The 27,869-nt window shown below is 37.9% G+C and overlaps 2 protein-coding genes across 7 annotated transcripts; one reads left to right on the top strand and one right to left on the bottom strand.

Annotated features, from left to right (window-relative positions):
• LOC121961841 (protein translocase subunit SecA-like) lies at nt 1-4,023 on the bottom strand. Its single transcript, XM_042511887.1, has 2 exons — nt 3,950-4,023; nt 1-3,456 (listed from the first exon to the last, which is right to left on the bottom strand). The coding sequence occupies exons 1-2, from the start codon at nt 4,007-4,009 to the stop codon at nt 250-252; spliced, it is 3,267 nt and encodes a 1,088-aa protein (XP_042367821.1). The 5' UTR covers nt 4,010-4,023; the 3' UTR covers nt 1-249.
• A 2,775-nt stretch (nt 4,024-6,798) lies between these two features.
• Nucleotides 6,799-26,474, top strand: si:cabz01007807.1. Of its 6 annotated transcripts, none has more exons than XM_042511885.1 (35): nt 6,799-6,951; nt 7,954-8,028; nt 9,791-9,856; nt 10,044-10,106; nt 11,055-11,138; nt 12,350-12,385; nt 12,741-13,742; nt 13,859-13,978; nt 14,067-14,159; nt 14,337-14,399; nt 15,283-15,342; nt 15,491-15,526; nt 15,610-15,672; nt 15,832-15,882; nt 15,974-16,042; nt 16,292-16,363; nt 16,446-16,553; nt 16,736-16,798; nt 17,706-17,777; nt 17,944-18,009; nt 18,102-18,137; nt 18,286-18,345; nt 18,989-19,039; nt 19,861-19,959; nt 20,041-20,091; nt 20,175-20,258; nt 21,134-21,244; nt 21,330-21,431; nt 21,511-21,555; nt 21,652-21,726; nt 22,745-22,813; nt 22,935-22,974; nt 23,695-23,752; nt 24,187-24,532; nt 24,913-26,474. In XM_042511885.1, exons 3-35 carry the CDS (start codon nt 9,812-9,814, stop codon nt 25,315-25,317), a joined length of 3,798 nt encoding a protein of 1,265 aa, XP_042367819.1. In that variant the 5' UTR covers nt 6,799-6,951; nt 7,954-8,028; nt 9,791-9,811; the 3' UTR covers nt 25,318-26,474. The 6 variants fall into 6 exon arrangements, with proteins under 6 accessions (XP_042367819.1, XP_042367815.1, XP_042367817.1 ...); XM_042511881.1 differs by lacking the exon at nt 6,799-6,951 and adding an exon at nt 7,641-7,801 and having other exon boundaries at nt 11,076-11,138; XM_042511883.1 differs by lacking the exon at nt 6,799-6,951 and adding an exon at nt 7,641-7,801 and having other exon boundaries at nt 17,944-17,958.
• The last annotated feature ends 1,395 nt before the right edge of the window (nt 26,475-27,869 follow it).

Raw genomic sequence — 27,869 nt, 5'->3', positions numbered from 1 at the left:
TCTGACTGGTTAAATTATGATTACATGGTTAGGGTTAGGACTTTCCCCAAAACATACAGTGATGAAATAACTTTGAATAACAAGAGAGATTAACTAATAACCAGCCATGCAGCAAACCTGAACAGGGCTGCGTTTCTTAATTCCTGAAAATCTGTGGCTAACAAAATTTCCTGACAACACCATTGCCTGCTCTGTTGCTTGCTTGATTGTTTTGCCCAAGTGTCAAACGCCTGCTGTCTCATCAAGAGCTCAGCGTCTGATCCCGAGTTTCTTTGCTAAAAATCCACCCAGAGAGAACTGTGTGTCTAAGGTATAGACATGAGTCAGGCCCAGAGATTTAAGACACTCAAGTTCATTGAAAATGTCAAAGGAGGGATTACTGATGAGTTTGAGCACCTTCAGAGGGTCTCTGGACCAGATTTGAGACAGTGATTGGGTCGAAATGAGGGGCACAAAATACACCAGTGGAACCAGGAGGAAGAGTTGATACTTACTCACTTTTACATTCCTACCTAAATCTATTGCCCTGTCAACTGTTTTTATGGCCTCATTTATGTTTGCCTTGAACATAAACAGCATTTGGTATTTGGCTATCATGTGGATGTCAAATCTGCTGATTGAATCGCTGTGGAGGTCATTGACTTCTGTGGTGTACCTGCAAATTGCCTCAGTTTGTTCAACGTAGAGCTCAACAGACTTGAGTGCATTTTGCAAATCTTCCTGAGCTTGAATGATGCACACTGAATCATGATGCTCATGTTGAGATAAAGTTGCAAAAGCTCGGTTGTAATATGCAATTGCCGCCCAACAGTGGTCCTCCTGTATGGCCTTTGTGTACATATTGATACTCTCTGCAATTTGTCCCTTTTGGTGCAGATCATTGCCAAATGCAGTGTAGTGGTGCAGGTTTGATGAGGGTGATTCCCTCTGTTTGAGTTTTTCCCTGGCTGTTTTTAGGTCTTCTCTTAGTTTGTCTTTTAAGACCATAATAGAATCATTCTCATTGAAGTTTGTGAGTAGCCACATACCCCAGAATTCATTCAGGGCAGACAAATCCGAATCTGCTGGCCTGTTGTTACTGCTTTTGTAGACTTCATCTAGTGTGTCCAGATAGTGACTGAAGAGTTCTTCCTTCTTCTTTATTTTAGGGATGTCACTCTCTTCGTAGCTAGCTAGTGCTTTTTTCACATTGTCATTTCTGGCATCTTTAATTGTCTTCATTTCTGAATCAGAGGTTTTTGTCAAAATATGCAATGCTGTCGAAGCCAAAGATTCAAATACTTCATCGCTGTGGCTTTTTTGGTAAGATCTAAATTGCACCACAAAAAGATGAACTAGCATGTCATTTACCATATTTTCTAGAAAAGCTCGAAGTTTGCCAATTAAAGCCAGCAATTTGAATGATTTTGACAGATGGTTGGCGCAGACAATGAGTTGAGCAGACCCAGGAGATCCTTGTCTCGCTGTGCGGCCAAATGCCTGGGCCTCCACACGAGCATTCTTTGGCAGGAAGGTCTGCACAACGAACAGACCTCCAGCTTTCTTAACCTGATCAGAAACCTGAAGGTCTGTCCCGCGGCCTGCAAGATTTGTAGCTATAATGACCTCTCCTGCCTCAACCTTCTTGGCAAAAATTGCAGTATTGTCCATGTTGTTATTTATGTAAAGATTTTTCTTTGTAACTTTATCTCCAAGAGCACGATAAAGAATCTTAGCTCGATTGATGGTCTCACAGATGAGCAACACAGCCCTTTCATCCCTGTAAAGAGTAGGGTTAGTTTGTGCAGTCACAACTTTGCAGATTTTCTCAATCCAGTCTTTTTCATCATCTACAATCACACCTTCTACCTCAAAAAGCTTTCTGCGTTTGAATGAAGGTATCTGACAGGTCTTTATTCCTTCGTAGATTTTCTGCAAAGTCTCAGTTTCAGCTTGTTGGCCAAGAGTCCCAGAGATTCCAAAGATCTGATCGCCATACTTTTGAAGTAAGCCAACGCTGGACATATAGTTTGTGATGGCTGTCATGTCACTCAGCTTGGACTTCATGTGTTTCATTTCAAGAAACTGCTGTAGTCCATCTGTCCATTTCATGTGGTTTTCAACAACACCTGTGCAGCTATAGTCGACAGGCACTACTCCGTGTTCCTCAATGATGTATTCATGGCCCATTGTCATCGTTTGTGCGTAGAATGCATTTTCAATCCAAACCTTTAGTTTAGACTCAACCAGATTTTTAAGAAAGCCTGGGACATAGACACGACATTTGTCTTGGCTCAGCTCACATGGTGTATAACACAGGGCATCTTTTATTTTTGCTTCGACAGCTCTTTGTACACTCTGTGTGCACTCTGTGTCAGTCTCGCTGTACTGATTAGCAGTGGCCCATATGAATGCCAAGAGTGGATTGAGGTGTTGCAGAGCAGGCATAGAGGTACTTAGATAGACCACATGAAGACCCTTGTCTAGCATCAAGGAATCCACTTCATCCACAATTGCACATTCAAATTTTCTTTGCCCAAGAACGTCTTCTCTGTGAAAGTGGTGCCGAAGCCAGTCCCCAGCAAACTGTTCCACCGTACCGTAGACAACCTGTGACTCATAGCACTTTTTTAAGTCTGTTTCTTGTTTGTTGGTGTTGCAGCTGACACTGATGTTCAAATCTTCATAAAATTCTTGCCATTCTTTCAGATCTCTTTCTGCAAGAACTGATGAGCTGGACATAATGTCTACCTTCTGTCCTTCCATAGCTCGGAAAGCGGCAAACATTGCCACAATACATGACTTCCCCTCTCCAGTGCCAACCTGTATTAGCCGTCCTGATTTGGAAAGAGCCATAATGCACCAGCTCACCATCTGTGTCAGTCGTGGTCTGAAGTGAGTTTCGGCAGCTGCCCGACATAGTTTCAGCAAGACTTGTTGCAGGTGACTCCGCCGTGATCCATTATTGCCTGAAGTAAGATCTTTATCAACTGATGAAACAATGTCTCTCACATCACGTAACAGTTTTTCTTCAATTTGGTTTAACTTTTTTTGACGGATTTCTTCAAGAATTTCATCCAGTTGCTTTTCTGTGTCACTGGCTATACGTGTCTTGAGGTCTTCATCTGTTACAGTTTTGTCTTGGACCAGCTCGATAAGTGTCTTTCCTGTTTGGCATCTCCAAGTAGGAGTGATGCAGTTAATCTCTATACAGTGCAGTGTGTTCAGCATCCATGAAACGAGATGCGATCTGTCCTTTGTTGTGAACTCAAATCGCTTCAGAAGAGCATTTAACAATTCTGCTGCATCCGCCGGACTCCATTTGATGTTTGTAACCAGTCCCTGCAGCTTCTTGAGAAGAATTTTTTCGTTGTTTTTGGGAGTCATGAATCTGTTAGCACTGAGTGAAGCTATGAGTGTTTTAAATAGTTCTTCATCTTTGATATCCGCGTCAAATTCAGCCATTTTTAGGGAGAACTGTCGAATATGGTCAAAAAAGAAAAAAAAATTAGAATTTTTATTAATTTATTTTAACAAAACATAATTTCAAACAATGTTTAATGTAGAAGCATGATATACCAAGAACACGGGGGAGGGAATTTCCTCAAAGTTGGCACAAACCACCACAGATATGATTTTGGTGGTCACTGGTCAAGGGAACAAAATTAATGTGACCTCACAAAATCTGTTTTTGGTCATAGCTCAGGAATTCATACACTATTTATAACAGTTATCTTGAAAAATAATGCATATCTATTGTGGTCATTTTTAAAAATAGTGAAAAATTTAGCAAAATATTCTGAATTAGAAGCGTCAGAACTCAAGAATTTGTATCAGACCTCCATCCATGTATCAATTATTCATAAAGATGCATGAAAACACAGGTTTTAAAACTATTCACTGTATTATGTAGCTTAACTGTTTTTGCTATTTACGAAAGTAATACATTTTGGTTTAGTTTGACACTCACCTGTTCACAAGATGAGAAGCGGTGTGTGTCACCAGGACACCCGGGATGATCTGCTGGCATCTGACTAGTGCGTCTTTTTTTCATATGAAGTGTTTGTTTCTTTTTTGCAAACCTTGTCAGGGCATCGCCCTAAGGGAAATTCCTGCTGTACTTTCGATTTATGTTTTTGACTTACGATACTGTATGTACTGTTGCATGTGGCAATCAAATATTGACTTAATTATCCTTCAATTTGTCTTTACTTAATCCATTTTTACACAGGTGTGACAAAAAGTTTATGTATAGGCATGAGAAAAAGAACCTTTTCTTGTATTTATTTGGAAACACACACGCACTATATATATATGAATATAAAATTTATATTAGCATTTTCCCTCATCTCAGGTAGTTCAAGATGACTAAAAAAAGTTTGTAGATGCAGCGTTTGTCTAAATGCATAGTGCAGTATCTGCCTTGAACTGTAAAATACGTGCTTTATCTGTCATTGTCTTTGGAAGGTGGTCAGAGAGGCAGAGGTAATAACCCAAAATAGAAATGCTGTGCGAAAGACTGTTTGTGCAAGTCATACCATGTCCTGTTGGCTGCAGACAGAATTTCCCTAAATTCACGGGTGGTTGCAACATGATTTTTCTTTCATTTCTTGACAATCATGTGACTTCTTGGAAGCGTGTTGTGAGAACAAGCGTCATATGTGCCAGAGGTCCCTGTTGCTGTTTCTGGTTCTTCTTGCAGGTGCTGAATTGTGGGTCATCCGCTGCCCGAGCCACACCTGAGGCCTGTACGAAGCAGGATTTTGATTAAGTGAGGAAATATAAGAGTTAATTCTGGGTTTTCGGCACTATGATGCCCGTTCACTTTTAACTGTGGAAAATTCTGCTGAACATCTAACTTGCTCCAGAGTAATTGTCCTCCAGGGTCACATCCTGGTGACGCCCCCTGACCCTGACCAATCACAGAGACTCTGGACATGGACACAGCTCCACAGTGACAGGTACATCATCCGCAAATCAATCATTTATTCAAACACTAAATGCACATTGATGATTTTAGCTGCATTTTAATTGTGCAAAGTTTATTTTATGCGTTTAGTAACATTTGACTGTGGCTGATTTTACTCCCTGAGTCATCACTGCAGCTCAGGTTAATACAAGACACCTGTGTTATGAGATTATCTTTTTATTAGAAAAAATAATGCACACATTGTCAGTCTGCTACAGTTATTATCAATACAATATTTCCATAAGATAGACCTCATTTACTTTTGCACTTACTTGAAGAACTGTGACTTGAGTTTGAGCTTTGATAACATGCTGGTAACCACTTTGGTAAATAGATTATATTTAAAAGTAACTACCAAACAAGATCAAAAAATAAAAGCGGTTTCTCATGAGTTAAGACTTCTTAAATAGCTTATGCCATCTGCTGGATAAATAATGTTACAACACTGTCTCTGCACTAAGGTGCTGTGGAATGTTTTTTTAATAATCCTAAACATTTTAATTTAAATAAATGTTGAGTCACTATCTGTCATTGTCAATTGAGCCTATGGTCCAGTGATGAAAGTATTGCATTATTTATATATTTGCAGTTTTGTGAACTGAACATTTCCTTCTGTTGTAGCTTCACATTAGAAACATTGAAGTGGTAAAACATGAAATGACTATGAAATAATAGCATTTTCTGTTTTTTTTTTTTTTTTTTTTTTTTTTACAGTGGATCAGTTTGAAATATTGCAGGGAGTAAGTGAACAGTCAGCAGCAGCCACAGTGAGCTGTCAGATGAAGAGCTGCAGGCGACAGGCTGCACGCCTCAGACTTAATGAGGTAACCAGCTCCTGTCACTGCCCTGCAGAGTCATGCCCCATGCAGCATAAAATCACAGAAAAAAATGCCTTACTTCCATATTAAAACTATAATTTATTTCACTGACCCAGATCTCAATGTCCTGTGGTCTTAAGCGTTTTATTTATTACAAATGTATATTTCTTTACTTTTATGTCTAATGCACTTTGTGAAACACTTTGTAACTTTGTTTACATAAGTGCTATACACATAAACCTATTATAATTATTTATTAAACCACATTTGCTTTTACCACCAGTAACTACAGGTGTCTCCAAATCAACCAGCACTAAAATCTTCAAGATTGCCACATTTAAGACAATTTGAATGTAACTCACGTGACTCACTGATATGTGTCTGTGTATTAGATGATGTGTGTGTGAGGTTAGAAACCCGGAGTATTAATGCAGGTGTCTATGCAGACAGTATTTCAAGGTTTCTTTAAAAATCAGCACAGTTTCTCTCCCTGAGTGTCCAGCTGCTGTCCGTATACACATGACAATATCCTTTATACCAACAGTGTGGACTCAAGGTTTGCCTGCATACCTGCCACTCAAACCACAGCTTAGTTAAAAAAAAAACAAAACTCTATTTAAACGCTAATCTGCCCAAGGCCACGCCTCAACCTGACCAACCACATTTTGGGATCAAATCTTTTCTACCTTGTTCCAGCCATATTTAGCTATAATACAAACACAAAAGTATTTATATATTTGCATAAATATAACATAAAAGTTATGTTTGCATTGCCCAATTATATGGATATTGATGGAATTTTTATTTTAGTTTTATTTTTTATTATATATTCCTGTATAGTTTAGACTTTAAGGGAAAAAAATCTTGATTTGTTTGAGCATTAGTTAATTGTAATGCTTGGTAGATTTTTCCTCAACATGTAGAGCATTTTGAAAAATTGGAATAAAGATTTAAATGTTAGTCCTGCCTGTGTTTGCTTTTATGTTATTTGTATCTCGTATTTCTGAAATAGGTGTTGGTGTTAAAACACTGTGCCGTTTCCTCAGCTGTCACCACTGAGCTTAAGTACAACAGTCCTGCAGGTTCAGCTGGGTGACAACCGGTCGGTTTGCATTGAGATGGAAAGGTACCAACTCCCGTCAAGCGGAAGTGATGTGATTTTTGTCTTCAAAATAATGCAAAAATGTAGGTACCAATTAAACAAGTAAAAGCTGATTTATTTTTGTAAAACTTATTTTGTACAAGATAAACTGTCTTAAATTGCAAATATATGCTGGATGTTTGCAGTGATTTGCTTGTGGATAATTTGGGTGGGAGAAAAAAATCGATACTGCATAGATGTAAAATGATAATACTACATCAATATAAAAATGTCAAGCATTGATTCTCATAAATTAATAGCAAAGAAATCCGAAATATTGCAAAAACAAATGAATCCTTTGGTAGCTTGCTAGAATAATAAAGACAATTGCAGAGATTAGAATGAGAACTGACTGAAAACTTTATTTTCTGGGAATAAAACAGATGTTGACAAAGTTTTTTTTCCCCTGGGTATGTATATTGAAGTTTAATAATAAATATAATAAATTGCAACGTATGTCATCCCAATACCAAAATCTCACAAATGTTAAAACTTTAATAAAAAGTGCATAAGCAGATGTTTGGTTATCAATGATTACTCAGATATTCAAATTAACTTAAAGAATATATAGCTGAATGTCTAATTTGGTCGATATGAATCGCAACAATTTCTCAGAGATACCGAGACTCGCGCAGGTTAAGCCTTTTATTTTGAAATGTGGATTTCCGGATGTTTCGATCTTCCTCGTGATCGGCTTGACAGCACAGGTGCGTCAAACTGGGAGATAATTACCAGCGTGAGTGCTGTCAATCCCACGGACTCGTTTTGAAGCAGAATAATATCTTTCATTCAAAAATATCATCCGTGAGAAGATAATTTATTTTTTTTTTTAGTTTTAGATTATTATCAAACTTTTAACCAACTTTGCGGATCATGAGAGGAGATACAGCTACGGTATGTCATGAGTTCAAATTAAATATCGAATGAGGCGTGCGATTGATGCAACTTAATTTTTAAAAATATCTTTGAAGAATAATAATTTGAAAATGTGTGCTCGTTTTTTATTTATTTATTTATTTATTTTAATGTGTTGATGTAATTGTTAGGAGAATGAAGTGGAGGCGGATGATCATGGAGCGAGTGCAGCGGCACCAGAAGCTGCATTAGGGGAAAGACGACCTGTGAGTACTCTTAAATTTGGGTTTGTGGTGGAAGTCAAGCTTTAATGTTGGTTGTTTGTTTGTGTTGTGAACGTTTGACTCCAGTAAACAATGCGACCAGTGTCTAAATGTCACCCTCCTCCTCCATGTGTTTCATATTTGACATTTTATCCTTAAACAAGCGAACGATCTGATCAGTTCAGGACCTTTGCGACAGTTTAGTTAATGCTGGCATCTCATGTCAGCGGTTGTGAATGTGTTTTGCAGTCATGTCTGTGACTGATGGCTGTTATTGTATGAGAAAGAATCTGCTCTTGTAACACTGAGGTTTGACTTCATCTATTGACTTGACTGTGCTTTCGCATGCGACTGCAGCAAGTACTAAATGTAAACGTACTCCATTACAGATATAATCAAATAATTTCAAAAATGTATTTAATCGAAAAGCAAAAATAATTTTCAATCTGAAGAACTTCTGATTTCAAGTCTGCCTTTAAAGGGACAGCTAACATCCTCATGTTAAAAAAAAAAAAAACGCCTTTTATTCCTCTGAGTGCTCACAGTTAACAACTTAACTAAATTAATTAAATGCAGAATTTACAAATAATTAAGTAAATCTTTGTGTGAAATTTACATAATAAAAAGTAGAACAATTATATAAAATCATATATGAAAACTGTACACCTAAACATTTAGGCCCATACACACCATACATTGAACACTTTCATTCTAAAAATCAATTTAAAAAAAATATACAACTCCACAGCATTATACAGCCAAACAACCTCCTTGTTTTAGTGTGAGTTGCCAAGTGTTTGAGTTAGTGGCCATAGATGCAGACCTTGTTGTGAGCAGTTGCATGTAGGAGCTATTTTCTGTTTTCCAAACTAAACCCACAGACAGTATCAGTGCACAGAAGGAAGAAAAACTACATCCACTGCTGTCTCATGTAGCACCACTGAGCTGGCTCAGCTGAGGAGGACGACGTTAATGTTTACGTCTCACGCTGTCACATCCATGATTAAATGCCTCTGCGCAGTGATACAGTTGGTGGGTGCAGTTCAGCAGAAGGAAAATAGTTCCTGCGTGAAACTGCTCACAACAAGGTCTGATCTTGAGTTTCCAGGTCATGATTTCTCGAGAGTCACATTGCTGTTGAGTTTTTCATTAATTAATTTATTTTTTGGTGCATTGAGCACCACAAGCTGAGCAAAATCTAGTTCAATTCAATTGGAAAGAGGACAGAATTCACTACGGCCGATATCTCTGACACTCTGCAACTCACCAAAACAATATGAATTTATAAATAGCACTACAGGTAAGAAGGAAATATGAATTGTGGCATTTTGGCTTGAACTGCCCCCCTCATCTTCATGTATTTTGAGTAATTTAAACATAAGTTTTATTTTGAAAAATACAACACATGCTCTCTGCAGTAAAGTCTCCAAAAATGGAATACGACCAGTATCTCAAAATAGTGATGAAGATGGGAACACTCAGATACAATATTATAAAGGTGTTTTACTGCAGCCTTAAACAACGTCATCCATCTGCAATTTAATATATCATAACTAATTTTGATACAATAGAAAAGTACCTGCACACTTAAATTATAGCTCCATTGAACCTTAATAGCACTGTCAAAAGCAGTAAAAGCAGCTTCAGTTTCGTAGATCGAAACCTGTATATTTTGATACTCCTTTCACTCGGGTACAATACAGATTTTTTTCTCTCCCCAAAAAATAAAGCGGGCAGTTAATGATATTGTGTTTCATTTCTTTAGAGTTTTGCGGCGCTGCAAAATATGATGAGGAAAGTTTCCCGTAGCCCTTTCCATAATCAATACCAGGTGAGTGGGAGCACACACTATCACACCACAAAATTACAAACAGTCATTTACATCCACTCTGTTTTTACAGCTCAAACAAACCCACTCAGCCCAAGTACCAAGGATTAATATTTCAAAATAGCAACATATATAGAAATTAGCTTCCTCACGATAATTGTATTAATTTCTTTATTTCTTTCCCCCTCAGACACTTGTTTCATCACCCTCTGAGTCCAGTGGATCGTCTGCAAATGACTCTCAAAACAAACAGGTTAGAAACCGCTGATAACGGCGGCTTTCAGCTCTGCATGTACAGAAACATGCAGGCTGGATCCCCTTTATAAAAAGAAAGACTTATTTTGTATTTATAGAATTCCTTTGCTTAAGCAAAGGTAGATCAACTTCATTTTTGGAGACCCAACACTAAGCAGGGGCACAGCAAGATGTTGTAAATATTGGGGGTTCAGCCCATTTTTTTTCCTATTTACATAAGATATACTCACTTTTTTTCATGTAATTTGAGATAATGCGGTGCCTAAAAACTGTACATCGTTTGGAATAAACATGATAGTCGTTATGGAGCCTACATCCTAATTTTCATCAACTCTCATAGTACAACAGATGTTGAGGAGGCATAAACTTGTCTGATGTTACTATGTTTAAGTTGCATAACATATTTGGGGTAGGACTTTTGCATAAAAAGCACTATTTATCCTGGTTTTTTTTTCGTACTGTGCTGGGCCACTCTAACAGCAAATAAAGGACCCCCCCGGAAAAAAAAAAACAAGTAAATGTCATCTTTAATACACTGAATTAAATACTAATAATAAAATCAAAGCACAGCATGTGCAGCAAGAAAAAGCATTTTTAATATGGATTCTTGAAAAGTCATTAAAAGTTTTGAAATTTTGATCATGAAAATGTGTGGGAACTCTGTATATTGAGACGTCTTTAGGTATAAGCATTGATTTGGGGCTTTTTTTTTTTAAATTTATTTTTGGGGTAAAGCCCCAGAAGCAACCCCTCCTCCTCCACCCCTTACAGCAAGTGTAGAAATCCCCACAGTATCGTCTTACTGAGGAGTGCTGTCAGAATTTTGTTTACATTTCTCACAGGTGACACATGACTTTCTTATCACAACAAATCAGAATTCATGAAAAGCATGATGTGTGACTTCCCACGCTTCCATTTCTAAATATATTTTGTTGTTCATCTTGAGTTACATTTGTGTGGTCGTCAGGATGGTGAGTTCCTCGTTGGTCTCTCAGCTGCTGCAGACGACCACCAGCTACACCAAGAACGGGTAAGGTTCAACAGCGTACCCCATGACTTTACGGTAAACCTGAGAGAAATCACACCCAAGATTTAAGAGATTTGCTGCATTAAATTGATCATTTTTGAACGTGAGAATTCATGACGCCATGGCTGAAACTGGCAGTCTCGTTTTCAGAACACACCCTTTTTCTGGTTTTGTCCCTTTGAAATGCAATCTGACAAACTGTTGTTGTGATTTGTAGGTAGGCGTGTTTGTGTTTAAGCAGATTGTCTGACTTTCTATTAATAAGTCTGTCAATATGCCAGTGAGCAGGTGAACGAGTGGAGTGACTTCATTTGAGTGTTCTCGTGCTGAAATTAACAAACGAGGCACCAAAAGCAGAATTATCTGCCTCATCAGCTTGTAACTTTTTAGAAGATACTATCTGAGAGTCTTTGTTATCTATGCTTTGGTTTGTACCTGCCCTTATTTTCAAAGAAATACCAAGTGAATACTCGAGTCACAAGACTCAGACTCAAGTCTGAGTGAAGTCACAAATTTGATGACTTTAGACTCAACAAGAACAAAAATGACTCTAAACTCAACATGGACTTTAACACCAATGACTCGTAACTTTACATAGACTTTAGCCTTTTTACTTATTTGGTAACTCAATTCAACAAACTAAAAATAAACACATTTAAAAAAGCATTCATGATTTTTTAAAGATTATATATGTTATTACTATCTTATTAAAATTACATTACATTTGGTGAAGAGCCCTTTATTACTTGTTTAGGGCTTGAAAGTGAAAGTTCAGGATTTGGGACTTGACTCGGGACTTTCCTGCCTTGACTTGACTTGATTTATAGATTTTAGACTTATTTATGACTTGGGACTTGACTCAGGACTTATCTGCCTTAACTTAGGACTTGATTTGGGACTTCAGTGCAAAGACTTGGCACTTAGTAGTAACTTTCAATGACATGGTAATTTGGACCCAACAAAGCACTTGTTTTAACAAACTTAAAAAAAAAAAATACAAAAAACAAAAGCATTAATGATTTTTGTAAATAAAACATTATTGCCGTGTTATTAAAAATTGCATAACATTTACTTGACTCGTAATTTGCGTGCCTTGCCTCGGGACTTTACCTTGAGACTAAGTTGTGACTGAAAAAGTTAATTCAGTATTTTGCTCATGGCTCCACCCTGCAGTCATTCAACATTTCTGTTGTGTCACTGTCTAATTATTTCAGAATGGAGGGCAGGAACTGCTCCATTTAAATCCCCAGGTATGTTTTTAGAAGCTCGCTTAACCTGCATTTTGAGCTCTTTGTCTCAAGTCCAAGTGAAATCTAACACCTCTTGTGTCTCGTTTCCTTTTCTTTGTTTATCAGAATGGAGTCAATGGGGGTTTGGCCAGAATTAACCCCTTTTATTCATGTTATTTGGTACAAGGATTTCTTTAGGACTTCTTTAATACCAGATCACAACATTACCTTGTGCACTACTTAGCATGCCCCAAATGACCTTGTATTCTGTTATCAGGAGTCTGGCAGCAAGGATCATATAATGGAGGACGTAGAGAGGAAAACTTCAAGAGAAATAAACCTTGATACCATCTTTGCCCCTCCACCTGAATTTCAGAATTCACCTCTGGATCTTGAGCCTGAATTGAGGGAGAATGGAGCAGAACTTTCTGAACCTCCAAAGGACCTATTCCAGACCCTTACCCCCAACCCAATGCAAGGCGGCCTCCAGACACCGTCATTGGCCCAGGATGCTTCTGCCAGTGGCCACTTTGTGGACATCACCCTGAACTCACCAGACTTATTTACAACACAGAACCTCTCCAAAACCCCTGACCTGTTTAAAGATGAAGGGGTAAATCCTTTCCGGGCTGCTAAAGGAGAGGATTTATTCCGTGCTGCTAGGCAGGCGAACCAACTCGATGAATCTCCAAGTGGTTTTGTAGACCCATTTGTATCTCCTCTAAGTAAGGACGATCCGTTCAAGTCTCCAAAGCCAATGATGGCGAACTCAGTGGACAATGCCACGACCAAGGATTTGTTTCAAGCTCTTCCGACAAAAAATGAGGAACTCCTCCACAAGGAAAACAAAAATGATCCCTTTAAAGAGGACCCTTTTGGTACATCTTTTTCAAAGCAAAATCTGGATGAATTTTCTTCCTCATCCACCTTTGACCCATTCCCAAGCCCACTTGCAAGAAATTTATTCCAAGATGTTTCCAGTTTGGATGACCCATTTGGCAATACGCCCTCAAGACAATACAACCCCTTCCATGACGTTTCACCAGAGACTCCTGACATCTTCCAACCACTTCCCTCAAAGTCTAACGGCATGGATATATTTGGGATAACCCCTAACAATACTGCATCTAAGGCCACATACTCTACACCTTTACTCAACAGCCCACCAGAAGTGAAGGTGGACACGCTATCGTTGCCAGATCTCTTCAAGGCAACGCCATCAGAATCTCATCCAGCCATCCCACCCAAGTTGCCCGACAAGCCCAGTGATATTTTCTTGACGACTCCTCAGGAAACCAAACATATTCTTGAGCCAACTCCTTTTACTCGAGCCAGGAATCTGTCCATGTTACCCAGCCATTCAGCTAAGATGACACATGTAAGTGCCGTTTGACATTTGTGTGTTGTTGGTGGTCCTGTGCTTGAGGATGCATCTAGCTGATGAATCTGATTTATATATATACTTTATGCCTTGTTTTATAATCAAACTTGTAGGTGCAGACCTTCAAACGTCCGCCAAAGCCACTTCCTCGAACTAGACCACCAAGGCCAGACAAGCCGCTCAGGCCGGAAAAGCCACCAAAACCAGAGAGACCACCCCCACCAGCAAACCCTGTATGCAATGAACACTTGTTAACTTTTTCTGATATTGTAACTGCTGTGCTGATAATGACCTTCTTTCCCTCTTTTGGACTTTGTTTAGATTGACCCTGAACCACCTGTACCAAAAATCTCTCCTAAACCAGCCCCCAGACCACTCCCAAAACCAGTCATTCCCACCAAACCCAAAACTCCGGTATGCCTGCCATTTAAACTGGCCCCAATTAGCTTGGGCAACAAGGTGTCATAGTTTATTGGTCCAAATATCCAATGAGGAACATGTAAAAGGTTGTGTGATGGCAGTTTCATAATGAAACATTATCTGTCTTTGGGCATGTTTCAAACATTTCTTTGTTTGTTTTTTTTTTTACAGGAAAGTAAACCAGTGGAGCCTGAGAACTATACTGTCTTTGAGGACATCCTGCTTATTGGACAGGTGAGTTTTAAGTCAGAATCAGAAAAGGATTGTCGGTGGGTGGGTTTTTACTTACAAGAAATGAGCTTTAGGTTTGGTGCAAACATTAAACATAAATAAACAAAAATTACAATAAAAATACTGTAGAGGTGAAAGTGATTTTCAGTATTCATTACTTAATGTATAAATTAAAAGTATTACAAATGTTAAGTTTATCAGGAGAAAAGTCACATCAGTAAAAAGACATTTTAAGTGTAAAGTTCTGATAGTGTTAATTACACCCAATAATATGAACATGTTGGATGGTAAATATTTTAGTATCACAATGGCTACAGATGTGAAGTCTAGCTTGAGGATAGTGGTGCAAGAAAGGCAGTGTTGGTCATTGAAATCCAAAATGCTTTATCTCATCGGGTGTTTGAATGTGATGGCAGTGTGCCTGTTAGATAATAAGAGGTTGTGTATGCCTCACTGGCCTGACGTTGCCTCAAGTCAAAGAGTTTCAAAAATGGAAATGAGTCATCCTAAAGGAAGCATCAGTGTAATTATTTAATTCAATGGCAGTTTGATTTTGACGTATGGGTTATGCAACAGGAAAGTTTGGCATGATCGTAGCATTGGAGGAAAATCTTGACTGAATATTACAAACAGGAGTCAATATATATCTCCACTGGAAAAAAGAAGAAAAAAAGATCACTTTCAAACTTTCTGATCACTTTGAAATAACAGTGTTGACAGCCTGTCTTAAAGATCTCATTTGAGAGACAAATGTGATTTATCTGCAGTCTGAACGTTGCCTTACACCCTGCTGCTATTAGGGCATGATGTTATTTTATTTTATCCTAAAGTCTTTACAGGAAAATTTTCTGATATGAATGTTTTCTTTGTGAATTTCTCGAAACAGGAAAAGTGTGTTGAGGACTGGCCTGACGACAGCCCTGAGCTTAGCCCCAACTTCAAACCCGTAAGAAAACATATTCAAAAATTCAACAATTCTTTCATCACATTATCTCTTAACATGTTTGCACACAACCTCAAACTCTCAGCCTCCTGCTCAATGCAAATGTTCTGTCAAAGACATTTCAGCCTCTAATCCTGTTTTTCTCTACAAGTCTGGAACGTTAAGACTACGCCGAGAATCACTGAAAGTAAGAGATGAGCTGTTTTTCAAGTCATCGTTATTTGTTCGTAATCAAAGAGAAGAAACTAAAAAAGCAAATCTGTTTCTTAGAAAAAGTCGGACTCTGATGGAGGAAGTGGCGAGGATCAGGATGGCTCTGGGGGTCACGGCAAGGTACGGTCTTATTCATAAGTCACTGCAAAAAATATTTTCCTCTTACCTGTATGGATATTTATCATTGTCAGTTTGGATTGTTTTGGTGTGAGTTGCCGGGTGTTTTTTGATTTGGTGGTGTTTGGTGGCCTTTTTTTTTTCTTTTTTTTTTTTTTACAGAGAAAGGACAGAAAGTTCAGATTGTCCATGGTCTCTAGAAGAGGGTCGAAGGTAAATGAAGCAATGCAAACTAACAATTTTGTTGCTCTAGTTGTGTTTTCATATTTGTCTTTTTGATGGTAAAACTTTTTTTTATTTGTAGGAGAAGTTTCCTGATGATACAAAAGAGGGGAAGAACAGGACACTACCTACACCTCGCAAAACATCAAAGGTAACAATCAGGGTGTCTGGATTCAAATGTAAAGCATATAGGCATGGTATGCTTAATTTATACATTATTTTGCATCTGTTTTTGGATCTATGATTAGAAAAGTATTTAAACTGTAGTGTGTCAGAGTACTGATAAGATAACTTCACTGTAAAGACAATTAAACAATTTATTCATATGTAAAATCTGCTTAAATAAATCGAGTCAAAAAACGTTGTTGTCGGTTTAAAAGTGAGCGCTTTTGTTTTTCAGGAGTTTTCTTCAGACATGCACATGTCTGAAGAGGAGAATGAAGATGAAGAGCAGAATGGGCTGGACTACAAAGTATGTTATCTTGTTTCTGTATGTCTGGACAGTATTAATAAACCAGTGGTTGTTTAAAAATGTCTTCTTTTGGGGTTTTTAGAAGAAGCCTTTGAAGACTAAAGTCAATCAGCTGCTCAGAAGAGCATCCGCTTCCTCCTTTGTGCCAGAGAGAAAACACAGTAATGGACATTTACCTCAAGAATCAAAGGCGAGTTATCCAAAGTGCATGTATGTTTTTTGCTGAAGTACAGTGATTTTAGTGCTGCTTAAAATCTTCTGAATCTGACAAAACACCAGCCATTCTGTCGCGTGTCTAAAAAGTTACATACATGTGACTTCTTACATCAATACTGCAGCTCTGATGACTTTTACTTTGTAATTCCACAACAGGACGATGGCATCAGTAAGAAAAGCATCAGCAAGAAAGACTCCATCGTACGCAGATGGTCAGAGGTAAAGCACCTGCAGTCTGCCAATCCTTGATCAGACTAGTTAGATCCTTTTAAAAATGTCACCCTTTATTTAAAGTTGCAAAGCTTATATTGAACATCAGCACCTCAAATTCTCCCTATAATGCAGAAAGGTTGCTGTGCATTAATTCATATCCTTAAAGTCAAAGTCAAACTTTGAAAATCATTTTAAAAATCTCTGTTACAGTCTTGGAAAAAAATGTTTATATGCTTTAATTTCTCAAAGAGAGTTTGGAGGAGCAGACGTACATACTCTAACAGAGGCTAACCGATGTACTGCTGAGGAACGGGGGCAGCAAAATGTATTTTAGTCACATAAGAACAACCAATATCAGTTTTTAGAGTATTTTCACAGTTTTACCTTGATGTCAGACAGTGATTTCTGATGGTAAATCTGTCAAAATTCCTCATCTATGTTTACGTCAAAGCCACCAGACTCCATTTACAAAAACAGTAATTTTACGTAACTGAACACAGGAGCTGCTGGTCTACCTCTGCCTCATTCAATAAGTTTTTTGTTTTTTATACACCAAACTCCCACAATATCGCAAACAAACTAACTGAATGAGCCAGCGGCTCCTGTTTTCAGCTATGTTAAATTATTGTTTTTCTCAATGGAGACTGGCACAGAAGAGAGGGATATAATCTTTATTTCCTGTCGCAAATCAGTTAAATATGGATAAATATATTACTTAGCTTCAGTGTCAGTACTCCTGTCTGCTTCTCCAAACTGCGGGTGTGCCAATTGACAAGTACTGGAAGTAATACACAAGCTTTGGATAAGTACCTTATTAAACACCACTTTGAGGATCTGATGTATCCCTTTGAGGCCAAATGTTGTTAACAGGTAACATTTGGCAGCTTTTGATGCAGCGTTTTGTTGTCTACAGGGGACAGTTTTGGATGGCAGCACCGGTGAGGAGGAGGAGGATGGAGAAACCCAGTATGACGGCCATGGACTTGTATGTTTTGTTATTCCTGATATAATAATACACAACAATTTGCATATTGATGTCTGGATGTTATATTGGTTGAAATCAACAACAGAATTACTAAAATGAGCATTTAAAGGGAGAACTTTGGATATTCTGGCTTTAATTTGGGAAATCGCATCTTTTCTCTCTCCAGAAGAAAAAAAAGAAGGTAAAAATCAGTTTTGTGCCTCAAAGAGGATTTGCCATCACTGTAGAAAAGGTATCGCACGTCTTCTCTGCTTATTTACAGCCTGTTTGTTTTTACCTTTTGATGATTGTGTGTAACATCAAAACTTTTTCTCTGAACCAAAGGGAGCCCACGGATATACACCTCGCAAAAACTCAAAGGTAGTGTCCATGTACAGTGTGTGTGTGTGTGTGCGTGTGTGTGTGTGTGTGTGTGTGTATGTGTGTGTGTGCTGTGCTTGAGCAATTGCATTCGTGGTATGAAGAACTCTAAGCAGCGTGACATGTTTGGAATTTTTTTCCCCCTCAGGAGAAATCACAAGATGAATTTTTGGGTGCACATGGCTACACACCTCGTAAGAAGTCCCAGGTAACAGCCAGTTTATCAGTTAGCGATGCAGTATTAGAATAACTGTTAATTTCAATGATGTTTTTTTTCCACTTTTGAAGCTTCTATTGAGATTTTTAAATGAAGCTTTGAATGTTTGTTGTCTATTTTCAGATGTAATTACCCTGTAAGTTCTCAGTTTGAATAAAGTGATTTATTAGATTTAATATGTTGGGTTTTTAAAATTGCATATGTAAAATCAACTTTCCTTAATGAATAATGTAATTTATGGTGCTTCTATTTGTGTGCAGCAAGCAGGAAAAAAACCTTTTTTTTAATGCACTGAAAATGTTTTTGGGAGGCTAAAAACCAACAAATGTGAATTGAACCACAGTATTTCATCAGATAAAAACATGAAGTTAATTTAGGAAATGATAACATCAATATATTTTTTCCAGTAAACTTTGACTTTTGGATTTTTACGACAGTCTGGAGTTATTGGAAATATTTGGTCCAGATGAGTTGGAGTCTTATTCTACAAATAATATAAAGCCAATAATGTTAGCGCAGCCTAATCTCTCTCTGCAAATCCTGTATTTAAATAGAGTCAATAGACATGCAGAGAAAAACATGTTTTATTCTGAAACAACTTTTATTCAAGTTACAAAAATTATTTCATTTTTAGGATGATGCTTTTGAGGACGTAGAGGAGATGAGTCTAAAGTCAACGAGCAAGGTACTACTTTTCTTGTTATTACCATTATATGATATCAGGGGCTTAACTTCAATTAACATGTTTAAAATTAAACCTTAAGACATTAAGTATCTCTTTAGGCTTTTCCTTAAGGTGCCTCAACATGTGTTGCCTTAGCTTTTAAATATTATCTTTGCTGCTTCTTTTTTTCCCGTGTGTTCATTAATTCTGTTGACTTTTATTTTATTTTAAACATTTTATTGTTTATTTCTGTAAGCTTTAGTCTGGCAAATTCTATTAATTGTTGTTATTTTTTCATTTGCCTTTTTGCTGTTTTACTATTGCTTGTTTGACATTGCAAAAATTTAAAAAATATGTTTTTTTATTGTAAATATATGGTAACTATTTGCTGACTTGATTTATGCTCAAAAATAATTATTTTTCCTTTAACCCCTTGAAGCCTGGATCAGAATTAGTTTCTTATGTTTCTTGTTAGAGAGAAAAATATTAGAAAATAATTCTAAGACAATAATTTACATTTATATTCGTGGCACTTTTTTTCCCCAAATCATTTTCTTGATTTTTGATTTTTCTTTTTTGTGTGCGCTAATTTTCAGGTTATTTTCTTGTAACTTTTTAGGAATTCCTGTCTAATTTTGGGTAAATTCTTGTGATGTTCATTGCTTTACGCGGTTTTCATTTATATATAACCAGTTTGCTCAGGTTTCAAGGGGTTCACATTGATTTGTTGCAAAAAATGTGGTTACTTGTTTGCAGTGTCTCCTTTATGCAGCATGTTTTTTCATTATTCCTCCTGAATTACTACCTAGAATACTAAATCTAGTTTTGAATCTGTTTCTCAGGCTGCTTTCATGGAGGACGAGCACTTCGAAAAAGCACGCCACGCGTCCGCTGGATTAAATGATGATGAAGATCCACGTGGAATGGAAGACTGCAAACCTGTAACTATATTTTTTCTTTTAATTTTTCATTAAATATTGTGTTTCTTGCTCTCACTTAATGTTATTTTTCTCCATCAATAGAAAAAAACAATAAAGTCAAAACTGCTGCATATGGGGCGTCGCAGCTCGAAGGTAAACATGTTTGTGTGAAATGTTTATCTGCACGACAAACAGAGATGGAAGAAATTTTTATTTCTCATAAATGTTTTAATTAGGAGGACATACTGGATGATGGCAGTCATCAGAAAAAGAAGAGCAGCTTCTCGGCAGACGAGTTAGACGACGAAGACTGCAAAGCGGTATGTTTTACATCTGAAAAGTAATTTTGTAGGGTGACACCATTAATAAGTGAACGGCAGCAGTTGTTAAAGCTCAGTGTAACAGCTTTGTATAAACAACAGGAACAGAGCAATCAGGGCACCAATCATTTTGACAGACCAGATTAGCAACAATAGAAACAATGATCATAGGCGCCTACCGTCTAATGCGTCATTGTGCCACAGTAGGAGTATAATTTCACAGCAGGTGACTCAGATCTCTCTCTAAGTATAAGTGTAAACCTTTCACGAATGCTTGTGTTGCGTCAAATTGTTGTAAAGACGGCGAGGATGAAAGAAGTTAAACAGAGTGATTGTGTTACCTCAGACTTTATGCTGAAGAGAAGAAAATGTTTGTTTTTTTTCCTCCTCACAGCATGAGTCTAAGTAGTGTTGCAGGATTGGGCTGAAATTTTATCTGTTCTATTGACTTTTATTTATTTTTTAAACTTTTATTGCTTATTATTGTGATTTTTGGTCTTGCAATTTCTTTTTATTGTTGTCTATTTTTTCTTGTTTGCCTTTTTGCTGTTTTAATCTGGTGCTCTTTGACTAAAAGTTGAGATACGTCATTTGACATTGCAAAAATTAATATTTCTATATTTTTCTTGTAAATATATGGTAGTTATTTGCTGATTTATGAAAAATAAGAAATATTTCTTAATAATCATTTTTAGCTGCACACATGTCTAAATGGATATAACAGCCAATTGCTGATTGTCTATCAAATTTATATATATTTTTTTGCTCAGCACTTTGTTTTGCATTTAAAGCGTGGATTTTGTCATGCAAATAAAGTTGTTATTATTATTATTATTAAGTTTTACTTGACACATTTTTTTTGTTTCTTGTGACAGAAAACATCCAAACATAAAGTCCCAATTCCCATCCCACGCAAATCTAAGACGGCTAACGGACCAAGTGAACCGATTGGATTCAGCCACCACACACCTCAGCAAGCATGCGATGTAAGTTCAGTGTTTATTTAATGCGTAACATAAGCTCAGGCAATTTTATTATGCAATACTTGAGTTGAATTGTTTCCTGTTGCAGGATCCCTTTGCCGAGGATGATTTCACCGAAACAGGAAAAGATTTCATGAAACCTGGAGAGATGTATGACAGCGAAGAAGATGAAGTGGATACCTGCAAACCGGTATTTTAGTCACTTTTATATTTGCTTTTACCACTTTATTAAATGTTTGATTCTCAAACATTTTTTTTCTGATCAACAGAAGAAGCAGTCTAAACTTAAAGGCCTCAAAAAACACAAAGCTAAGGTGAGCGTTATTTCTAATCACACGAGGGAAGAGGCATTCTGCGGTCAGATCTTAAAAACAAGACAGTGACACTTTTTATTATCTCTGTCACGCCAGAACAAAGCCACGCAGCAAGAGTTTGAGGATCCACCAGGAGCTGCGTCTAGTGACTTCCTGTCAGAGGCCGCCAAAGTACGTTTCACACGTCAAAGTGGAAAACTGAATGATATTAAAGGGACAGTCTGGATTTTTTGAGGTGGGGTTGTGTGAGGTATTAATCCTCTGTCAGAGTTTCACATACAGTAGATGGCTTCTCCAAAAGCTCCCAGTTTGGAGACGCAGATATTCTCGTGAATCATTATTTCGAGAACAGCTCGAGGCCGTTATTTCAAATTTGGCACAAACGTTTCCATGGGCTCAGCGATAAGTTGATTCGATTTTGGTGGTAAAAGGTCGAGGTCTATGCAACCTTAGGTCGTTTTTTTTCTCAAAAAAGCATTATCTCACAAAGGTCTTTAAGTTTCGTCAAATTTGACACAAACGTCCACTTTTACACAAGAATAAACTGGTTTGGTGGATTTTGATGGACCTCACAAAATATGCTTTTTGGCCATAACTCAAGAATTCATACCCTAATTATGACAAAATTTCACACAAATGATAAAATGAAGACATTTTGTATCCGAAAGGTCAGAGGTCAACATAAGTGTGAGAATCTTAATGTTACACAAAGCACGGCAGTTACGTCAGTCCGAAAACAGGTACGTGCTCCACAGAAAACCAAATTTTGTTGTTGTTTAAACACGATTAAATCACGATTGTTCGTATTTTGACAGAACCTTGCTGTTCGAGCAGGATTCAATAGAAAAACACACTTTCTTATACACATAAAACCGTCTGGCATTATTTATACAAGGTGCAGTTTGCTTATTTTCACATGGCGATTGAAAAAAACTGTTATGAAATGTTTTTGTTTTCCACCGTTGGCGTAGTTATCTCCACATCTCTGTTCCTGATGGGACGCATTCCTTTGACATGTGACCGGGCCGGTTCAGCAACATAATGTACACGCTAAGCGACACACCGACCAGAGTGTAGGAAAGTCTTGGTAGTTTTACATAACGCCAGGTAATGATGACTCATCTGTGTGAATATGTAGTTGACATTGACGTGTAAACTGGCTTGTTTTTGTCCCTCACTGTTGGTTCAGGCGGAGTGGCTGGCTGCTCAGAATGACGAGCACGCGATGGCAGGTCTGGAGTATGATAGCGGGGACGGGGTCAGTTTCTCTTTAAAGTGGCCAAACAGAAATATTTCACACACTCATGTTCCTGTTTCTGTACGTGCATAAACTTCTCTAGTAGCTCAGCTGTGAACTGTCGTGCCTTTTTTGGTCACAGGACACTGACAGTTTGATGGAGTGGTGGAACACTGTGGAGCGTGAGTCACAATCACATTTATTTTAAATTTTTTAAGTTCACTCCAAAATCGTAAATACATATTTTCCTCTCACTCGTAGTGTTATTTATCAGTCTAGATTGTTTTGCTGTGAGTGTTGGAGCTGAAGACATTACTGTCCACGAGCACAAACTAGTGCTGTTATAATACGCCAGTCTGGAACTATATATATCAATTATGCCTTTATTGGGTCTATGTCACCATTTCTGTCCAAGCACACCTCCGTCCTCAACATTCAAACAGGCAGGCGATGCTAAGGCTATTTCCTCATAATGTCTCATATCCATCACGTGTACTTGAATAAAATAAAATCTATATTGTATAGTGGCAAACTTTGTGATTTTAGAAAATAATGACTCTTTGTTCTATGAACCATTATCAGGTTGACACCCCCGGTTTATACACAAAACTGTTCATGACACAGTCTGTAGATTATTTTGAGTTGGGTCATGATTTCTGTAAAATGCCATTTCTGTTGAGTTTTTCAATATTTCGAATTTCGAAGTCGATCTAGTTCTACTATTGAGAGAAGACAGACATCTCCGACACTCTGCAACTCACACCAAAACAATCTAGACTGATAAATAACACTGCAGGTAAGAGGAAAAATGTATTTTTTTACCTTGTGGTGAACTGTCCCTTTAAGTTACAGATTGAATAAAACTGAGCAATAAAAATAAGTTTGAATGTTGCTGATTTCAGAATGGGATGAGGTGCCGTCAGACGATGAGGAAAAAGTCCTGAAAGAGGACGAGTCTAAGTAAGTCTGTTTAATGTGACGTCTGTGATGCTTTCAAAGTGCGCTGCAGGGACTATTTTGCTGTCGTTGTTTCAACTCTCAGCACTAAAATTGGTTATTTGTGGATCATCAGAAACAAAATCTGTGAAAATTTAAAGATCAGTTCAGCATTTCAGACTCCTCCTTTCATGCCATAGCTGTACTATCCTAATAAATGCAAAAAAGACCCCCCCTCCCAAAAAAAAGAAGCTGCCATACAGAAGAGAACATCTTGTCCTGGATCTCCTTAACCGATTAATTGCTGGTTACACTGGAACACCGGGAATGTTTGCTGTTGCCACTTGACGTTAACTCGCTGTCAGACTAATAAGCGAGAAATACAAAATATTGAATTATTTCCTGTTAAAGTCCGTCTGCACTGAAGCTGTTGTTGTTCACTCTTGAATAAATCAAAGGTCATTCACCATCCTGGCGGATAAGGTCAATCGGGGCCTGCGCGTCTTCAACAAAGTCTTCACAGAGCGAGCAGAGGTCCTCTGGCAGTCCGTCATCACGCTCCACGCCATCGCCGATGACATCAACAATTTCCACCACAAGGCCAAGATTGCCGGCATCACTGGCGGCACCACCACAGCCGTGGGTGGTGTGACGGCCATCGCCGGTTTGGCTCTGGCACCTTTCACCTTTGGTGCCTCTCTGGTGATTACAGCTGTTGGTGTGGGCGTGGCGACGGCCGGAGGAATCACTTCAGCCTCCGCGGCCATCTCGGACAACGTTAACAACATGCAGGACCGGAAGAAGGTAAGGGACACATGGAGGGATACCAGAAATTCAGTCGTCGATACCGACACCAGTGAAATTCCATCATCCTCGATGCCAACTTTGGTACCGCTGTAAAAAATGACTACATTTCCCCGTTAAACGTACACGCTTTTACTATAAAGTTTTAAACGTTGGTATCACTATCAGAACCAAAAACTAATAAAATTGGTGCATCCCTAGTTCAATTAAAAAGTGAATTTGTGCATTTTATTAACTGTGAAGCATTTCTGCGTTCACTGGCAAAAGCATACAGATCAAGCACACCAATGATGACGCACTGTCCCGTCTCATGCTTGAACTTTCAATGGTTTTTTTAAATATTTAACATTAGACTGTGGACTGTCCGTCTTCCTCTCCAGGTGGAGTTGGTACTGGACGACTATGAGGCCGACCTGAGGGCCATCGGGAAGATCCTCCACTTTGTCAATCAGGGCTTGTACAAACTCCGCGGCCACCCTTTCCTCAGGTCCGGCACCCAGCACTACTCTGAGGACTGGGAGATCCGCAGGTCGGTGCAGATGATCAGCATGGTGGACTCGCCCGTGATGCGGGGCACGGAGATAACGGACGCGGCGATCGCCTCGGTCCAAGGACTCTTCAAAGGCATGGACAAGTACTTCATCAAGGAGTCCCGAGAGCTGAAGAAAGGCTGCAAGAAGGAGGTGGTGGCTCAAATAAAGGAGGTGGCAAATGTGCTGAATGATTTGGTCGTGGAGCTCAACGCCATCAGAGAGGAGCTGCAAGATGCGACTGGATTCGTGTGAGCAACAGCCTGCGTGATAAAGCAGCACCAGCCCCACCTCCTGGCCAAATGAGGGAACTGTTGGTTTAAAGGAAGTCGTCCACCCAGTTGGTCAGTACCTCTTTTTAAGTTAATAACATGACAATGACATTAATTTAAGGACCTTTTTAAGTAGTTTAAAAATGGCAGGAAATTATATGAAGTTTATACAGTAAATAAAATATTCCAGTAAATCATTAGACTGCTGCAAAATACGCAACCACTGTGAAGCTAAAAAAAGGTCTTTCTTTATGTTGTGGTTTTGACAGAGAGATGTTATTTAATTTTGGTAACATCTGAGGCTTTAGTTTTGTCTTGTTGTATTTGTATTACACAGTGTGATGTTTACTGTGCCCACAGGGGGAGCGTCAAAATAACAGGTACACACCACTCCGAGCACTGTTTGCACTGTTTGTTCTCGGGTTAAAAGCTTTAAATTTAATGGTGTTTCAAAATTTCACTTTGTGGACATATAAGGTGTAAAGGCTCACTTATGTATTTTTAAATCTGGACCCTATTTTCTCTTTTTTTTTTAATGTTTTGGTGGCTCGGTGGCACCTGGGGCAGTCGTGCACCATCAGTTTACATCCACTAAAAGTGCTTTTTTTTTTTTTTGCGACTGACGGGCTCAGATTGTTATTAGAAGTCTCTTCAGACATTATGGAAATGATCCCAACAGAGAAAGACCTTGTTGTTAAACCGTAAGATCCTTTTTATTCAATCAGAAACGGCCCCAAAATCACCCTCGCCAAACCCACCAGACTCCATGTAAATAAACTGTGATTTTATCACTATTTTAACACATTTTTTCAGGTTCAACAGAAACAAAATAAAATTCACAAAAGCCATCTCGGTTCACCTTTCCATTGACTCAGCAATAAACAACTCTGGTTTGACTGAAACCAACCCGATTTTACCCAGTTAGATGTGAAAACACGCTGACGTGATACACTCTAAAATTACATTTTTATTTAAATGGAGTCTGGTTCTGGTTAAACAAAATGGATCTTACTCTTTATAAAAAGCTCTTATTTTTAGAGGGATAATTTCCATAATGATGTCAGAAACTTAAGATAATCTGAACCTGTCAGTGGCAAAAATAAGCACTTTCAGTGGATGTAAATTGATGGTGCGCGAATGCCCCAAGTGGTTACATTACAGCTTGTCGCTCAATACTGGACCAGTTTCAAAAATAATTCTCATTGTTAGTAATTAGGATAAAAAAAAAAAACAACTGAAAACCAGGCACCAGATTGAAAAAAATAAGTGCCCCATTAATTTGCACATTTAAACTGAGTTTAATAGTTTAATAACAACCCACAAAGTATGGATTTTTTGTATTTTTTAAATATCACCAGCAGCAGTTCCTATAATTCATTGCAGTCCCTGTTTCAGATAGTTTTGTCAAAAAGTTATTGATAGTTAAAAATCTACATTGAGACTCAAAAAGATAAAATTGTGCACACGAAAGGCGGCACGTGCATCGCCTCATGGAGTTCGTAAGATTTGAATGTATGTATGTTTTTATTTATCAGATTAAAGTTGCTTTATTTCGTTTAGAGACATCACCGTGTTTGTAAATATTAACTCTGACAAGGATATATTATTGTAATACTCACCATTAAATGCATGATGTATATAGGGTAATTTATTTTAATATCACTTTATGGCATCAAAAACACAGATTAACCACACACGTACGTTCATCACCTTTTTTGTTGTTTAGTTTTCACATTGGTGTGCGACGGGTGGACGAAATAGAATTATATTTGGGCTCATGCATTTAGCTAAATGCAAAATCCATTTAATTGCTCTCCATATATTTTCTAAACAAAAACTGGAGACTGTTTTGTTCTGTGGTGTCCGTGTAAATGTGCACATATGTGTAGATACTGTTATTATATTCCTAACTGAATGATCTAAACCTAAATAATATTCTATTTAACTGTCAAACTCAAAGAAAATTATTCATATGACGATTTTTTTATGACTACAGAAATATTTCTATCACTGTAAGGTTAAATGGTTTTTTAATGACCACTTTGGCTTTCGGTGAGCTAAATTTTGGCGGTGCATCACATTGTCATTGCATTATTTTAACCATAACCACCATAACCATATCTTTTTGTAAAATATTCTGTTTTAATATATATTTAGACATTTAATGTAACATTGAGTTGTTGAATAAAGACTGTTTGCCTGTTCGTTGTGTTTGCTTATTTTGACCTCAGGTAATGCTCCCGGCACCCCCGTCTGTGTGTGTGTGTGTCTGCGTGTGTGTGTGAGAGAGAGAGAGAGAGAGAGAGCTGGAAAAAAAGAGAGACTGTTTACACTACATTAAACCGAGCAGATGTGCTGGTATTGTGTTGTATATGAGCTGTAATTAAATGTAATTACTAACCTATTGACAACATATTACATTTAAAATACAGCTGAATTTGATGTGCTTGTTTATTACACTTTTAAAACTTTAAAAAAAATTGTGAAAATGTGATTTAACATCTTTTAATTACCCAAATTTTCTTAAGACTTCAT

This window comes from Plectropomus leopardus, chromosome 23 (assembly GCF_008729295.1).
Source record: "Plectropomus leopardus isolate mb chromosome 23, YSFRI_Pleo_2.0, whole genome shotgun sequence".
Taxonomy (NCBI): Eukaryota; Metazoa; Chordata; class Actinopteri; order Perciformes; family Serranidae; genus Plectropomus; species Plectropomus leopardus.
The sequence above is the reverse complement of the archived record's forward strand: the minus strand, read 5'-3'. Positions and strand labels throughout refer to the sequence as shown.

What these genes read in the sequence shown, in the direction of transcription:
- si:cabz01007807.1 (XM_042511880.1), top strand. Translation starts at nt 7,781, where the DNA reads ATGAGAGGAGATACAGCTACG. An exon ending in ACATCCTGCTTATTGGACAG is followed by an intron (nt 14,400 to 15,282) that starts GTGAGTTTTAAG and finishes TTCTCGAAACAG; the next exon opens with GAAAAGTGTGTTGAGGACTG. An exon ending in CTGAAAGAGGACGAGTCTAA is followed by an intron (nt 23,753 to 24,186) that starts GTAAGTCTGTTT and finishes AATAAATCAAAG; the next exon opens with GTCATTCACCATCCTGGCGG.
- LOC121961841 (XM_042511887.1), bottom strand. Translation starts at nt 4,009, where the DNA reads ATGCCAGCAGATCATCCCGGGTGTCCTGGTGACACACACCGCTTCTCA. An exon ending in GCTTCTCATCTTGTGAACAG is followed by an intron (nt 3,457 to 3,949) that starts GTGAGTGTCAAA and finishes CATATTCGACAG; the next exon opens with TTCTCCCTAAAAATGGCTGA.